Source organism: Lepidochelys kempii, chromosome 4, assembly GCF_965140265.1.
Source record: "Lepidochelys kempii isolate rLepKem1 chromosome 4, rLepKem1.hap2, whole genome shotgun sequence".
Lineage (NCBI taxonomy): Eukaryota > Metazoa > Chordata > Testudines > Cheloniidae > Lepidochelys > Lepidochelys kempii.
The window spans coordinates 140,406,095-140,421,319 of record NC_133259.1 but is presented as its reverse complement, the minus strand read 5'-3'; the positions used below and the strand labels follow the sequence as shown (position 1 = coordinate 140,421,319).

The 15,225-nt window shown below is 54.1% G+C and overlaps 1 protein-coding gene across 1 annotated transcript; it reads left to right on the top strand.

The window, feature by feature from the left end:
* The first annotated feature begins 1,458 nt into the window (after positions 1–1,458).
* LOC140910927 (uncharacterized) lies at positions 1,459–3,615 on the top strand. The gene is made up of 2 exons (XM_073343087.1): positions 1,459–2,284; positions 2,872–3,615. The coding sequence occupies exons 1-2, from the start codon at positions 1,702–1,704 to the stop codon at positions 3,411–3,413; spliced, it is 1,125 nt and encodes a 374-aa protein (XP_073199188.1). The 5' UTR covers positions 1,459–1,701; the 3' UTR covers positions 3,414–3,615.
* Positions 3,616–15,225: the final 11,610 nt, after the last annotated feature.

Here is a 15,225-nt window from a genome sequence, read left to right as displayed (position 1 = left end):
AGCCGGGATTCTGCAGCATCAGCTCCACCCCGGCCATTCCCAGGGCAGGGACTCCTGCAACCGCTGAGCCAGACCCCAGGGGCTGATGGAGAGCAGGCCCGGCAGCGGGAGGAATGCCTGGTTTTAACCCTTCCCAGCGCAAGGCTGGGCGGTGCAGTGGTTAGGGCTCTGGCTTTGGACTGGGGCAACACCAGTGCTATGCCCTGCTGCACCCTAGCCTCCCTCGGTGCCCTTGGGCCAGTCACTTCGCCTCTCTGTGCCTCAGTCCCTGGCCTGGCTGGGGCGAGCGGCGGGGTGTGGGGACAGCTGTACTAAAGGGCAGGAGGTGCCCAGACCCCAGCCGAGGATCCCAGGCAGGGCCAGCCCCAAGCAGGCACCACCATCGTGCCACAAGGGGCTGCCAAGGGAGGGCAAAGGCACTGGGATGGGGGTGGGGGCTGTGGTGGGAACAGCCCAACCCCACCCTGGCTTTGAACCCTGCTTGTGTTTAGGGGGCTGGGGCTGGGGGGGCCCATCCCGCGGAAGGAGGGGGGAGGGGCGCGCGCGCCAGCTCCCTATTTGCCCCCTGGTTTCAAGTCCCCCCTTCACTCCCCACTGAGCCAGCCGTGGCGGGCGTAGCCCCTTGAATCCTGCGCCCATAGCCAGCCCCCAGCCTCTCTCCAGAGCTGCCGTCACACCAGGGCATGTTTACAAAGGTTAAAGCAGTTGAGTGCCTAACTCCCATTGACAGCGATGGGACGCACTGGGGTAAAGCAGAGCCCCCCCCCCGGCCGCCTGTGCCCCGCTCATTGCTGTAGCAGCAGCCAGGGGCGCCCCTGCAGGTCCCTGGCCCCGCGCATGCTGCCAGGAGGTGGGTGAAGTGGCAGGACGTACCCCGCCCCCAGAGGCCCCCGGCCTTGTCTGATTCGGCCCGCAGCATCCAGTTCAATCCCCGCTTTCACTTACTTCATTTCACTTCACTTCACACCCTTCACCTCAGCCCTGGTCTACACTAGGGGTATGTCTACACTACGGAATAAGGTAGAATTTATAGAAGTCGGTTTTTTAGAAATCGGTTTTACATATTCGAGTGTGTGCGTCCCCACAGAAAATGCTCTAAGTGCATTAAGTGCATTAACTCGGCAGAGTGCTTCCACAGTACCGAGGCTAGAGTCGACTTCCGGAGCGTTGCACTGTGGGTAGCTATCCCACAGTTCCCGCAGTCGCCGCTGCCCATTGGAATTCTGGGTTGAGATCCCAATGCCTGATGGGGCTAAAACATTGTCGCGGGTGGTTCTGGGTACATATCGTCAGGCCCCCGTTCCCTCCCTCCCTCCGTGAAAGCAAGGGCAGACCTAACGTCCTAGTGTAGACCAGGGCTAGGACGTTAGGTCGAATTTAGCAGCGTTAAATCGATGTAAACGTGCACCCGTCCACACAATGAAGCCCTTTATTTCGACTTAAAGGGCTCTTAAAATCGATTTCCTTACTCCACCCCTGACAAGTGGATTAGCGCTTAAATCGACGTTGCCGGCTCGAATTTGGGGTACTGTGGACAGAATTCGATGGTATTGGCCTCCGGGAGCTATCCCAGAGTGCTCCATTATGACCGCTCTGGACAGCACTCTCAACTCAGATGCACTGGCCAGGTAGACAGGAAAAGAACCGCGAACTTTTGAATCTCATTTCCTGTTTGGCCAGCGTGGCAAGCTGCAGGTGACCATGCAGAGCTCATCAGCACAGGTGACCATGATGGAGTCCCAGAATCGCAAAAGAGCTCCAGCATGGACCGAACGGGAGGTACGGGATCTGATCGCTGTTTGGGGAGAGGAATCCGTGCTATCAGAACTCCGTTCCAGTTTTCAAAATGCCAAAACCTTTGTCAAAATCTCCCAGGGCATGAAGGACAGAGGCCATAATAGGGACCCGAAGCAGTGCCACGTGAAACTGAAGGAGCTGAGGCAAGCCTACCAGAAAACCAGAGAGGCGAACAGCCGCTCTGGGTCAGAGCCCCAAACATGCCGCTTCTATGATAAGCTGCATGCCATTTTAGGGGGTTCAGCCACCACTACCCCAGCCGTGTTGTTTGACTCCTTCAATGGAGATGGAGGCAATATGGAAGCAGGTTTTGGGGACGAAGAAGATGATAATGAGGAGGAGGTTGTAGATAGCTCACAGCGAGCAAGCGGAGAAACCGGTTTTCCCGACAGCCAGGAACTGTTTCTCACCCTAGACCTGGAGCCAGTACCCCCCGAACCCACCCAAGGCTGCCTCCTGGACCCAGCAGGCGGAGAAGGGACCTCTGGTGAGTGTACCTTTTAAAATACTATACATGGTTTAAAAGCAAGCATGTGAAAGGATTACTTTGCCCTGGCATTTGCGGTTCTCCTAGATGTAGTCCTAAAGCCTTTGCAAAAGGTTTCTGGGGAGGGCAGCCTTATTGCGTCCTTCATGGTAGGACACTTTACCACTCCAGGCCAGTAACACGTACTCGGGAATCATTGTAGAACAAAGCATTGCAGTGTATGTTTGCTGGCATTCAAACAACATCCGTTCTTTATCTCTCTGTGTTATCCTCAGGAGAGTGAGATATAATTCATGGTCACCTGGTTGAAATAGAGTGCTTTTCTTCAGGGGACACTCAGAGGAGCCCATTCCTGCTGGGCTGTTTGCCTGTGGCTAAACAGAAATGTTCCCCGCTGTTAGCCACAGGGAGGGGGGAAGGTTGAGGGGGTAGTCACGCGGTGGGAGGAGGCAAAATGCGACCTTGGAACGAAAGCACATGTGCTATGTATGTAATGTTAACAGCAAGGTTTACCCTAAAGAGTGTAGCCACTGTTTTATAAAATGTGTCTTTTTAAATACCGCTGTCCCTTTTTTTTTCTCCACCAGCTGCATGTGTTTCAATGATCACAGGATCTTCTCCTTCCCAGAGGCTAGTGAAGCTTAGAAAGAAAAAAAAACGCACTCGCGATGAAATGTTCTCCGAGCTCATGCTGTCCTCCCACACTGACAGAGCACAGACGAATGCGTGGAGGCAAATAATGTCAGAGTGCAGGAAAGCACAAAATGACCGGGAGGATAGGTGGCGGGCTGAAGAGAGTAAGTGGCGGGCTGAAGAGAGTAAGTGGCGGGCTGAAGAGAGGCCTGAAGCTCAAATGTGGCGGCAGCGTGATGAGAGGAGGCAGGATTCAATGCTGAGGCTGCTGCAGGATCAAACCAGTATGCTCCAGTGTATGGTTGAGCTGCAGCAAAGGCAGCTGGAGCACAGACTGCCACTGCAGCCCCTCTGTAACCAACCGCCCTCCTCCCCAAGTTCCATAGCCTCCACACCCAGACGCCCAAGAACGTGGTGGGGGGGCCTCCGGCCAAGCAGCCACTCCACCACAGAGGATTGCCCAAAAAAAAGAAGGCTGTCATTCAATAAATTTTAAAGATGTAAACTTTTAAAGTGCTGTGCTTAAAGTGCTGTGTGGCATTTTCCTTCCCTCCTCCACCACCCCTCCTGGGCTACCTTGGTAGTCATCCCCCTATTTGTGTGATGAATGAATAAAGAATGCATGAATGTGAAGCAACAATGACTTTATTGCCTCTGCAAGCGGTGATTGAAGGGAGGAGGGGCGGGTGGTTAGCTTACAGGGAAGTAGAGTGAACCAAGGGGCGGGGGGTTTCATCAAGGAGAAACAAACAGAACTTTCACACCGTAGCCTGGCCAGTCATGAAACTGGTTTTCAAAGCTTCTCTGTTGCATCGCCCTCCTGAGCTCTTCTAACCGCCCTGGTGTCTGGCTGCGTGTAACCAGCAGCCAGGCGATTTGCCTCAATCTCCCACCCCGCCATAAACGTCTCCCCCTTACTCTCACAGATATTGTGGAGCACACAGCAAGCAGTAATAACAGTGGGAATATTGGTTTCGCTGAGGTCTAAGCGAGTCAGTAAACTGCGCCAGCGCGCCTTTAAACGTCCAAATGCACATTCTACCACCATTCTGCACTTGCTCAGCCGGTAGTTGAACAGCTCCTGACTACTGTCCAGGCTGCCTGTGTACGGCTTCATGAGCCATGGCATTAAGGGGTAGGCTGGGTCCCCAAGGATACATATAGGCATTTCAACATCCCCAACGGTTATTTTCTGGTCTGGGAATAAAGTCCCTTGCTGCAGCTTTTGAAACAGACCAGAGTTCCTGAAGATGCGAGCGTCATGCACCTTTCCCGGCCATCCCACGTTGATGTTGGTGAAACGTCCCTTGTGATCCACCAGAGCTTGCAGCACTATCGAAAAGTACCCCTTGCGGTTTATGTACTCGCCGGCTTGGTGCTCTGGTGCCAAGATAGGGATATGGGTTCCGTCTATGGCCCCACCACAGTTAGGGAATCCCATTGCAGCAAAGCCATCCACTATGACCTGCACATTTCCCAGGGTCACTACCCTTGATATCAGCAGATCTTTGATTGCGTGAGCTACTTGCATCACAGCAGCCCCCACAATAGATTTGCCCACTCCAAATTGATTCCCAACTGACCGGTAGCTGTCTGGCGTTGCAAGCTTCCACAGGGCTATCGCTACTCGCTTCTCAACTGTGAGGGCTGCTCTCATCTTGGTATTCATGCGCCTCAGGGCAGGGGAAAGCAAGTCACAAAGTTCCATGAAAGTGCCCTTACGCATGCGAAAGTTTCGCAGCCACTGGGAATCGTCCCAGACCTGCAACACTATGCGGTCCCACCAGTCTGTGCTTGTTTCCCGAGCCCAGAATCGGCGTTCCACAGCATGAACCTGCCCCATTAGCACCATGATGCATGCATTGTCAGGGCCCATGCTTTGAGAGAAATCTGTGTCCATGTCCTGATCACTCACGTGACCGCGCTGACGTCGCCTCCTCACCCGGTATCGCTTTGCCAGGTTCTGGTGCTGCATATACTGCTGGATAATGCGTGTGGTGTTTAATGTGCTCCTAATTGCCAAAGTGAGCTGAGCGGCCTCCATGCTTGCCTTGGTATGGCGTCCGCACAGAAAAAAGGCGCGGAATGATTGTCTGCCGTTGCTCTGACGGAGGGAGGGGCGACTGACGACACGGCTTACAGGGTTGGCTTCAGGGAGCTAAAATCAACAAAGGGGGTGTCTGTACATCAAGGAGTATTTCAGGCAGGACTTCACGGAGGGTTCCAATAAGAAATGGTGCACCTAAGTTATCGTTCTTATTGGAACAAGGAGGTTAGCCTGGCCTCTGATTGATACATGGCTAGATTTACCTCGCTGCACCTTCTCTGTGAGTGACTGCAGTGTGACCTAGAGGAATGAGTCCCCTAGACAGGGGAGGAGGCAAATGAGTACAAAACAAATCTGGTCTATTTCTTGTTTTGACCCACTCCATCTATCTTTTACATCTTTGGCTGGCAGCAGACGGTGCAGAAGGACTGCATGCCATCCACATCTCATGGCTGCTCGGCAGAAGATGGTACAGTACGACTGCTAGCCATCCTCAGCTCTTGCCTGCCTGGCAGAAGATGGTACAATACGACTGCTAGCAATCCTCATCTCTTGCCTGCCTGGCAGAAGATGGTACAGTACGACTACTAGCCATCCTCATCTCTTGCCTGCCTGGCAGAAGATGGTACAATACGACTACTAGCAATCCTCATCTCTTGCCTGCCTGGCAGAAGATGGTACAGTACGACTGCTAGCAGTCCGTATCGCCTGCCCGCTCACCATAAGACGGTTCAATAGGACTGCAGGACTAAAGAGAATGACCTGGTCAAGTCACTCCAAATTTAGTCCCTGCGCCCATGTCTGCCCAGGCGCTCCCAGCCGACGTGGCCAGGAGCACCTCGGACACGACAAGGACGACTACCAATCATATTGCACCGTCTGCTGCCAGAAGGCAAGGGGTTGCTGCTACTGTGTAGCAAAGCCGTACCGCGTCTGCCAGCACCCAGGAGACATAGGGTGACGGTTACCTGAGCGGGCTCCATGCTTGCCGTGGTATGGCGTCTGCACAGGTAACTCAGGAAAAAAGGCGCGAAACGATTGTCTGCCCTTACTTTCACGGAGGGAGGGAGGGAACGGGGGCCTGACGACACGTACCCAGAACCACCCGCGACAATGTTTTAGCCCCCTCAGGCATTGGGATCTCAACCCAGAATTCCAATGGGCAGCGGAGACTGCGGGAACTGTGGGATAGCTACCCACAGTGCAACGCTCCGGAAGTCGACTCTAGCCTCGGGACTGTGGAAGCACTCCGCCGAGTTAATGCACTTAATGCACTTAGAGCATTTTCTGTGGACACACACACTCGAATATATAAAACCGATTTCTAAAAAAACGACTTCTATAAATTCGACCTTATTCCGTAGTGTAGACATACCCTGAGTGTAGCAAAAAGAAAAGGAGTACTTGTGGCACGTTTTCTTTTTGCGAATACAGACTAACACGGCTGTTACTCTGAAACCTGAGTGTAGCAAAAACTTTTCATAAAAGGAGGGAAGTAACTCAGCATTAATTTGGGAAAACACTGCAAACAGGGTTCATAAACACAAACCAGGAGCAAAAGACCCACCCCCAAGTAAGCGGGGCAGTGTCCTTTTCCCCTCAGGGTCTTAAGTCCAGCAACCAAAAGTCCCTTTAACAGGCCTGTCCCTTTCCTGTACCCCCCTCCGAGTTGCTGTCCTTGGCAAGTGCAGCCCCAGAGTTCAGAGGTTCATCTGCTGAGTTCACCTCACACCCTGTGCGGAAGGCGGGGAGTGGGGATAAAGAGGCACCTTTCACACCGCGCTGCTCCAGCACGCACCCCAACGCGCTCCGCACCCCAACGGCTGATTGCCACGCCTCTGCGGGGCTCTGCTTTGGATCTCTCTGCCAGCTGGCCGCACCTCTCCACCAGCCTCCCTGCTGGCCACTTGCCACGCCAGTCCACCAGCTGTCTGGCTGGCCACTCACCAAGATGTCTTTAGGGCCCCCACTTAACCCGGCGTGGTCAGAGAGGACGAACGGACACGCAGCTGAATGAAATGATGCATTTAATACAAGGCACCATGAGGCTGACCAAGCGGGCCTGACTGCCGGCCCCTCCTGGCATCAGGCTACAAGTCGCCTGGCAGAAGCTGCTCCTGAAGGTGCAAGACGGGTCACATCGCCCCGTTTAAATAAGTGTTTAATCCACTGAGCCACTGCCTCATCTCAGGGCACCAAACTTACTAGGAGCTGAAATCACTGAGTGTTGTGTTAAGTAGCGGGGGAGCCGTGTTAGTCTGTATTCACAAAAAGAAAAGGAGGACTTGTGGCAACTTAGAAATTAACAAATTTATTTGAGCCTAAGCTTTCGTGAGCTACAGCTCACTTCATCGGATGCATGAAGATATAGTGCGGAGCAGTTTGTAGGACAGCTGGCAGAGCAGAGTGGCTCGTGGGACAGCTGGCAGAGCCGAGCCCCATGGAGAGCTGGGTGATCAGCTTCAGACCATGTAAGGTGCCCCTTAACCCCCCCCCCCCAACTCCACCCAGGTTGGGAGGTAAAACTCTGCAGATAAACTTTCAAACTCTAAGGCTGCCCTGACCAGGGACAGAGACTTTTGGGTCTTTGGACTTTTCGGACTTTGGGTGATTTTGGGTTGCTGGACTCAAGAACCAAAGGGAAAGGGGCATGCCCCGATTTGCTTGCGGTGGGTTTTTGCTCATGGGTTGTGTTATGAATCCTGTTGGTGGTGTTTCCCCAACATAATGCCACATTGTTTCTCTCTGTTATTAGAAGGCTTTTTGCTACACTCAGACGAGGTGCTTGCGAGAGGGAAGTATCGCCTCTTGGAGGCGCCCAGCGGGGGTGGTATATATTTGTCCCAGGTCACTGGGTGGGGGCTCGAGCCGGTTCGCATTGTGTTATTGGAATGGATCCCCTAGATACTGAACCCGGCCCTTGTTGCTGCCACCTCTGGCGGGCAGGAGGGTTACGAGAGGAAGGGGATGGACAGGGCTGGTGATGGGTACGTGGAGTCCCCTGAGCGGTGGGGTGGGAGGTCGGCGTTTGCTGCCCGCGTGCTGGGGCGTGGTCAGTCACACAGGAGCTGGAGCCGTCCCCACGACTCTTTGTGACAGCAGCCCAAGGCAGCCGGGGCAGCGCTGTGCCGTGTCACAATGCCAGCGCTGTGCCACGGCTCAGGAGCGGCGGGGGCAGCTGGCGAGCCGTGCGGGAGTTGCAGGGCCGGAGCAGAGGCAGGGGGAGGGTTGGTCTGAGCGGTGCTGAGCTATTAGCCTTTGGCCCAAGCTGGAGGCAAGTTCTGGTTTCACTGATCTGTTGCCGGTGCCCGAGCTCTCCTGGCTGTTGCATGGGGCTGCTTGCGTCTTCCTGCGCTGGGAATCGCAGACAAGCCGGTGTGGCCCTCCCTTCCTAGCCCCCAAAGGCCGACTCCTTTACACAGGGACAATCTGCAGGGGCCCCAGTGGCTCAGTAGGATTTGCCACCCCGGATTAGACCATTGGGCCACCTGGACCCGGAGCCTGCCTCTGGCAATGGCCAAGTCTTACTGCGTCGGAGGAAGGCAAGCTGAGCACTCAGCTGGTTCTACAACAGTATCTGGGTGTCGCGGCTCCTTGCTGGTCCAGCCGCATGAGCAGTTCACAACCTGGAACAGGACCCTAAGGATGATAGCGGACAGGTGTCTGCACTACGATAGGACAGCAAACGCCGGAGCCATGCCCTCGTGGAGCTGGCTGGTGACTGTCCTGGGGTGACCACACTGCAAATACGATGTTCGGTTCCGGGCACCGTGTTCACAGAAAGATAAGGACAAATTGGAGGCGGGGTGTGTGTGGGTAGGAGAAGAGTCGTGTCTGGAGGGCTGGCGTGAGGGCTAAACTGGTACAAAGTGGCTGTGGGACGACTAGGGGGGGGGTGGGAGAACATCACATTAATTGGCGGATGCTGGAAGGCCAGGATCACCACCGTGGAGAGGAATGGCTGAGCGTGACTCACAGGGTAGAGGCAGGAGGAACTGAAGGAAAGGAAGGACCTGATTCTCACCTCCCTTACAACCAGTGTGAAGCAGGAGTCACTCCACTGTGGTCCATGGAGTGCCATTGGTGCAAAGGAGATCAGAATTGGGCCCTGAGAAAGGGAAGAGTCTGGCTGAAGCTCAGGAAACCTGCCCTGGCATGATCTGTATCAGGGTGAGGAGCAGTCGCTCAGGGGCTGCGATGGGAATTGTAAAGCAGATTGGACACAGCCCTGTGGGTGTCCCATAGGGAACCACCCTGCACTAGCCCCAGGGGAGATGGGCAGGATGGGACCCCTCTCTGGTCTCTGTGGTCCTGTGAAGCAGGAGGTTTGGTGAATGCAGAGCACAGAGGGACTTGTATGGCATCATCTGCTCTCCTCGACCCTTCCTACCATGGGCTGCACATCTGCTTAGCCAGGCAGATCTCTGGGGGAGAGACCTTGGCTGCCTCTGCATTGGCCTTGTGCCCCACCCAGCGGGACCCCAGCTCCGATGGCAATGGAACCAGGAACTCTTAGTTGCGTGCACGAAAGCAGCAGCGTTCTCCCGGGGAACCGTTCGTTTCCCCCATCCCCTGCTCAGGCTTCACCATGGTTTCTTCTCCTTGTGCGCTCACAGGGCGGGCACCGGGTCTGCAGAGAAGCCACAACTCGAGCGGGCACCAGGCCAGAGGCCCTGAGACATGCATCCCGTCGGAAGAGGCATCCTTCATGGCCTCAGGAGCGTGCTGTGCTTCCTTGCTGCCGCAATCATCTTAATCTTCCTGATCCGCATCGGCAGCATCTTTCTCTTCTCCCTTTTCCTGCCCGGGGTCGTCTTAGTCAACAAGGTGGTACCAGCCATCCTCGTCTGCTTCAAAGCCCTGCTGCCCGTCACAGAAGTCTTGCTCAATGAGCTGTTCCGAGCTCTGGTCGTCTTCCTCATTTCCCTGTCTCCACCCATCTTCCTCTACCTCTGCTTGCAGAAGATACTGCTGCCCGTTTTCATTAAGTTGCTTCGGCTTACTTGGTGAGCAATACAGGCGCCGGGCCTGGCTATGCCGTGGTGCCGTCTTTGTCAATCCGAGGGCACAGGAAGGAGGAGAGGTGAGCGGGCGAGGGGGCCGGGCCCTCTGATTACCTCTCCCCGCAGGGACTGGGGCTGTGTGCTGCTGTGTTCCTAGTGACTGGGTGGGTGGGTGTTACTGGGGTCACCAGCGGTCTGGGACAGAGAGCCAGCATCCTCTGTTTGCACGTCCTCAGATGGGAGAACTGGGTCTAAACTGGTGTAGTCTGCACGCTGAGGGGATTGGAAGGTTACATTGGCTTTAACTCATTTCGACCCCTTTGAGTTGGTCTGTGTCTGTCAGGACTGGCCAAGGCTGGTCTTCTCTCAGTCCTTAGGTGCAGCCAGGACCAGACGAGTCACATTATTGCGAGTCACTGCAGCCGCTGATCTAGCGTGCTCGGTGAGTCTGAGCGTGGGGAGTTAGCTCTTGCAGAAATGCTTGCTGCTGGCTGGGGTGCAGTGCGGCAGCACCGTCTGTTTTGCTTGGGGGTAGGTCTGCACAGGAGACGGAGGGGTAATCATCTCTGCTCGGGCAGACACACCAGCGCCCGCGCTCCTCGGGCCGCTGTGCTGCACAGCAGAAGGGCTGTGCCCGCAGCCTGAGCAGTGGAACGGGCCGGCCGCCTGGGGACCACGCCTGGGGTTCCAGAGGAGATTGTCCTCGGGCAGCGAGCCGGCCCCGCCGCTGGGGCTGCTGTGGCTTCGCTTCTATTTTGAGCATGCGAGCTCGATCCGAGCGAGTGTGGGTCGTGACGCTCCCGACGGTGACGCGAGCACGGGAGGACCAGCCTCAGGGCAGGCTGTGCAAACCCGGGGAACACACTCCTGATGGGCTGTGAGTTCTACACGTAGATTTCTCCAACCATCTCCACCAAGTGCAAACTCCTCAGGTACCATAACAGCCTCAACATGGAGCCACAGCCAGTCCCCTGGGCACTCCGGGCTGTCTCACCACCCAGCTGAGCATCGCTCTGTGGACCATCGTCCCTTACACCAAGAGTCACAGCAATGTTCAGGTTACTCAGTCCCAAAGGACCAGTCACTTACTTCAGGTCAGTTGTGCTTTAGCTCTCACCTAAAGATGCTTGTAGCCAATCCTGTAATAAACTATATGAAGACGTGTTAAATAGGGAAAGGAAGCTAGAGAGTTATTTACAAGGTTAAAGCAGGTAACATATACACAGAAATGAGGTACAGTCTTATATTTCAAATGGCAATAGAGATTTTTATAATAAGCAAGCGCTACGTGTCCTTTAGGGCTAGCCCAGGCTAAGCACTGGGGATCTCTTGCTTATGCCCAGAAACCTTGCCCCCCAGAGTCCAAGCAACACAGAGATCTTTAGTTCCTTAATGGTCTGGGGGTTTTATTCCCCCTCCTTCCATTTGTCCTGAGCTGCAGATGGGAGGAGTCCCCTTGCATGTCTCATCTTCACAGGGCGGAAAGTGGGACAATACGAATCTTTAATCCTTTTGCTGACAGTTTCTCACTCCAGATGAGGGGAGGCTCCACTTGTAAGATCCAACCAGAGCCCATCTGGTATGGATGGGTCTCCTCTTTCGGGAGAGGTGTAACAATGTCTGTAGAAGAGTCGCTCTCCCGTGTGGTGATTTATATGGTCACAGAGGCTCACACCCCACCCGCTCAAATATCACCGTGCCGGATGGAACACAGGGATTACTAGTGAGATCAATGCAGGCAGCAACTCACAAGCATTCACTGGAGTCCAGACACTAGACACTTCCTTAGGAGTCTGATCTCTCTCCTGTCAATGTGAGCCCACTAGTGAGCCCAGCTGAGCATCGATCAGTGTCGAGCTGAGACATGAGGGCCTTGGCATGACCTGGCACCTGGCCTGCCAGTGTCACGTGGGTGTGGGAAATTACACCTCTCGCTCCAGGGTAGATGTGCTGTAAGGGACTGCGGAAGACTTTGTTACGGCCTACCTAGGGAACTTCTGCTTTCTCGAGGCCGCACGGTCACTGTAGGACATGGGGAACCAACTCTAACCAGTTTTAGGCCGGTTCTGTCTGCCCTGCATGGCCCTTTGCCAAGTAGCGGAAAGCCCCTTTAGGGAAGTACCTAATTATATATTCATGAGCTGTTTCTGTGTAATGCTTATTATAGCTCACTGCTTACCCCTGGGTCGGACTCCGTCCCAGCAAAGCTCCGGTGTGCTGGGTTCTCCGCCTCCGTGACAGCAACGCTTGGAGTCCCTGTTGCGGGTGTGTCACTAACCTTCAATAAAGCCAATAAGTCGCTGCTTAGCTGTGTGTGGGTCTCGTTTTTCAGATTTCCTCTGCCGGCCTGCGGTGCTTCGAACACCTTGGCCCAGAACATGTGCCCTCCGTCTCTCTCTCTGGGTCAGTTACAGGAGCCGGCGGGTGAGGGTCTGTGGCCTGCGATTCGCAGGAGGTTTAGCCAGACAGCCAGCCCCCCCTCTCAGACCAGCATTGCTGGAAACACAGGAGGAAGCCGGAACAGGGCACTTAACATATATTCCAGCCCAGCCTTTGAAGCTGTGAAAAGCACAGGTGTGCTGCTACAATGTGCCTCTGGGAGCAGATACGAGGATTAAGCATGTGACAGACATGGCTCTTAGCCCCTACTAAATAGCGTGATGCACACCCCAACATCCTAGGTGGGAAAATATTTACCCTGATAAAAGAAATGTCCAGTAGTCGACACTTATTGTTTCTCTCCCTTGCAAATGTAAACTACTCTTGCGAAAGCTGGCGTCACCCAGACAGACCAGCCCCAATTTGGCATAAGAAAGGAGAAAGAGAATGTAAGCAGTGTCAGGATGAGCTCCACCCTGACATCTGGTGGTGAGGTGTGGCAAGTTGTGGAAAAGAACTTCAGGGGCCGATCTCATTTGCATAGGCACACCCACCCCACCTAGAATGAGACCATAGCTGCCCAAATGGTCACTTTGGCTGCTGTGGGATCCCCAGTGTCTCTGTTATTGGGGCAGGAAGAATAAATTGTTATTACCCTGATTATGGGAACTGTGCTTGGAACTGTATGTGGCCTTTTGTTATGATGGAGGGATTCACCATCATCTAAGTAGCACTCGCTAGGCAAGGGTCATGGGTTCCAAAACTGTGTGAATGGAGAGAGGCTGGGGATAAGTATTAATACTTGGTGGCATGGGCCCCTTGGTGAGGGCCTTACATGCTGATTGCACTTCCTCCTCTCTCCACTGTGGAATATCAGAGCTAATTTTGATTTCATTAGAAGTCTAGTTATAGGCTGCTGAGCTCACTTTGGGCTGACAGTGCACCAGCACTGGGGCTCCCCTACTATAAGCTGAATTCACCTAAGAGCTGAAATCACTGAGTGTTGTGTTAAGTAGTGGGGGAGCCTGAAGATATATTGTGGAGCAGTTTGCGGGAGGGCTGGTGAAGCAGTTTGACACGGAGCAGTATGTGGATGGCAGGAGCTGCTTGTGGGCCGTGGAGCTGAGTGAAGGAGTTCGTGGGGCGGCTGGCGGAGCGGAGTGCAGCTGCGCGAAGGAGTTTTATGGGGCGGCTGGCGGAGCGGAGCGCAGCTGAGTGAAGGAGTTTGTGGGGCGGCTGGCGGAGCGGAGCGCCGCTAGCTTCAGATCACGTAAGGTGCCTCTTACCCCCGTCCCATTTCCACCCAGGTTGGGAGGTAAAGCTCCGCCGATAAACTTTCGAACTCTGGGGCTGCCCTGACCAGGGACAGAGACTTTGGGGGCATTGGACTTTTGGGACTTTGGGTGATTTGGGGTTGCTGGACTCAAGAACCAAAGGGAAAAGGACACGCCCCAATTTGCCTGGGGTGGGGTTGTTTTTGCTCATGGGTTGCGTTATGAATCCTGTTGGTGGTGTTTCCCCAACATAATGCCACATTGTTTCTCTCTGTTATTAAAAGACTTTTGCTACACTCAGACTAGGTGCTTGCGAGAGGGAAGTATCGCCTCTTGGAGGCGCCCAGCGGGGGTGGTATATATTTGTCCCAGGTCACTGGGTGGGGGCTCGAGCCGGTTTGCATTGTGTATTGGAATGGAACCCCTAGATATTGAACCCGGCCCTTGTTGCTGCCAACTCTGACGGGCAGAAGGGTTACAAGAATAAAGGAGTACAGAGGTATAAGTAGGGGACCTACAGCACCATGATTTTTGAGTGCTTTTCACTATCTATCTGCTGGTCAGATAAGTGACAGCCTCCCAAGGCTTCTGCAGCTAAGAGGGTCCCTACGCCTTGTCCCTTATTCGTCTTTCCGTGGAATTGAGTGACCGATCCTGGCTTGGCACCGCTGGAATCGAGAGATGCAAGGAGGGTAAGAAGCACCCACACCTGATCTCCTATCTTTAGTGTACACATATTTTGAAATAGAGCTCTATACTTTGTTTTCTTTCTTTGGGATTGTGGCTTCAGTTTTGTAACTTGTTTGTGTGTGTAACATCTCTACATTTAAATAAGTAGGCACTAGCAATTTTGTAACCACATGATTAGAATCTAGCTTAATAAATTTTGGTAACCATTTGTGCATAAGCCTGACTTGTTTTCTCTGGTTTACTGTAAAGCAGCCAACACAATTAAAGAACCTCAGCCGTTTTGGCTCTAAAGCCTGGCCATTAGGTGAGAGTACTAAGAGCCTAGCGTTGAGTTGTGCCGCCTCCACGGGGCAAACTCTTGGGGCACCTGTCAGTCAATCCTGGCTGCCCGCTGCGAAGGAGCTCTGAGCTCTAGCAGTTAAAGTCACGGGTGGTTAGGACCTTGGGGCATCCATCAGCCTAGCCCGGGCTGCCCGCCGCGAAGGGACAGTGCGTCCTAGCGGTTAAAGTCACGGATGGTATAAACGGGCATAGCTGGCACCTCACCAAACATCCTTGGCCGTCGGCTAACAGGAGGTCAAAGTAGTGATCACGATGGTCCCTTCTGGCCGGAAAGTCTTATCAGTCTATGATTTTCTTCTTGCTGTAACTGCTGCCTACAGGTTCTCTGGGTGAGATCCAGTGACAGGTACGTGGTGCCCCAAACACAGGAGGTCTGGGAGCCAAACTTTACTGTAATGGGAGGTCTAGGTTGTGGAGTTCCTTCCGAGGCCAGGCTCGTGCCCCTTGCTAGCTGCCTGTATGGGACACTGAAAGTCTGGTCGGTGTCAGCTGGCCTGTCTGGGATTGTTTGGGGTCTCCCCCGGCTTTGCTACCTGTGTTATCTGCTGCCCTTTGGTCTTTCCTGGGCCCATG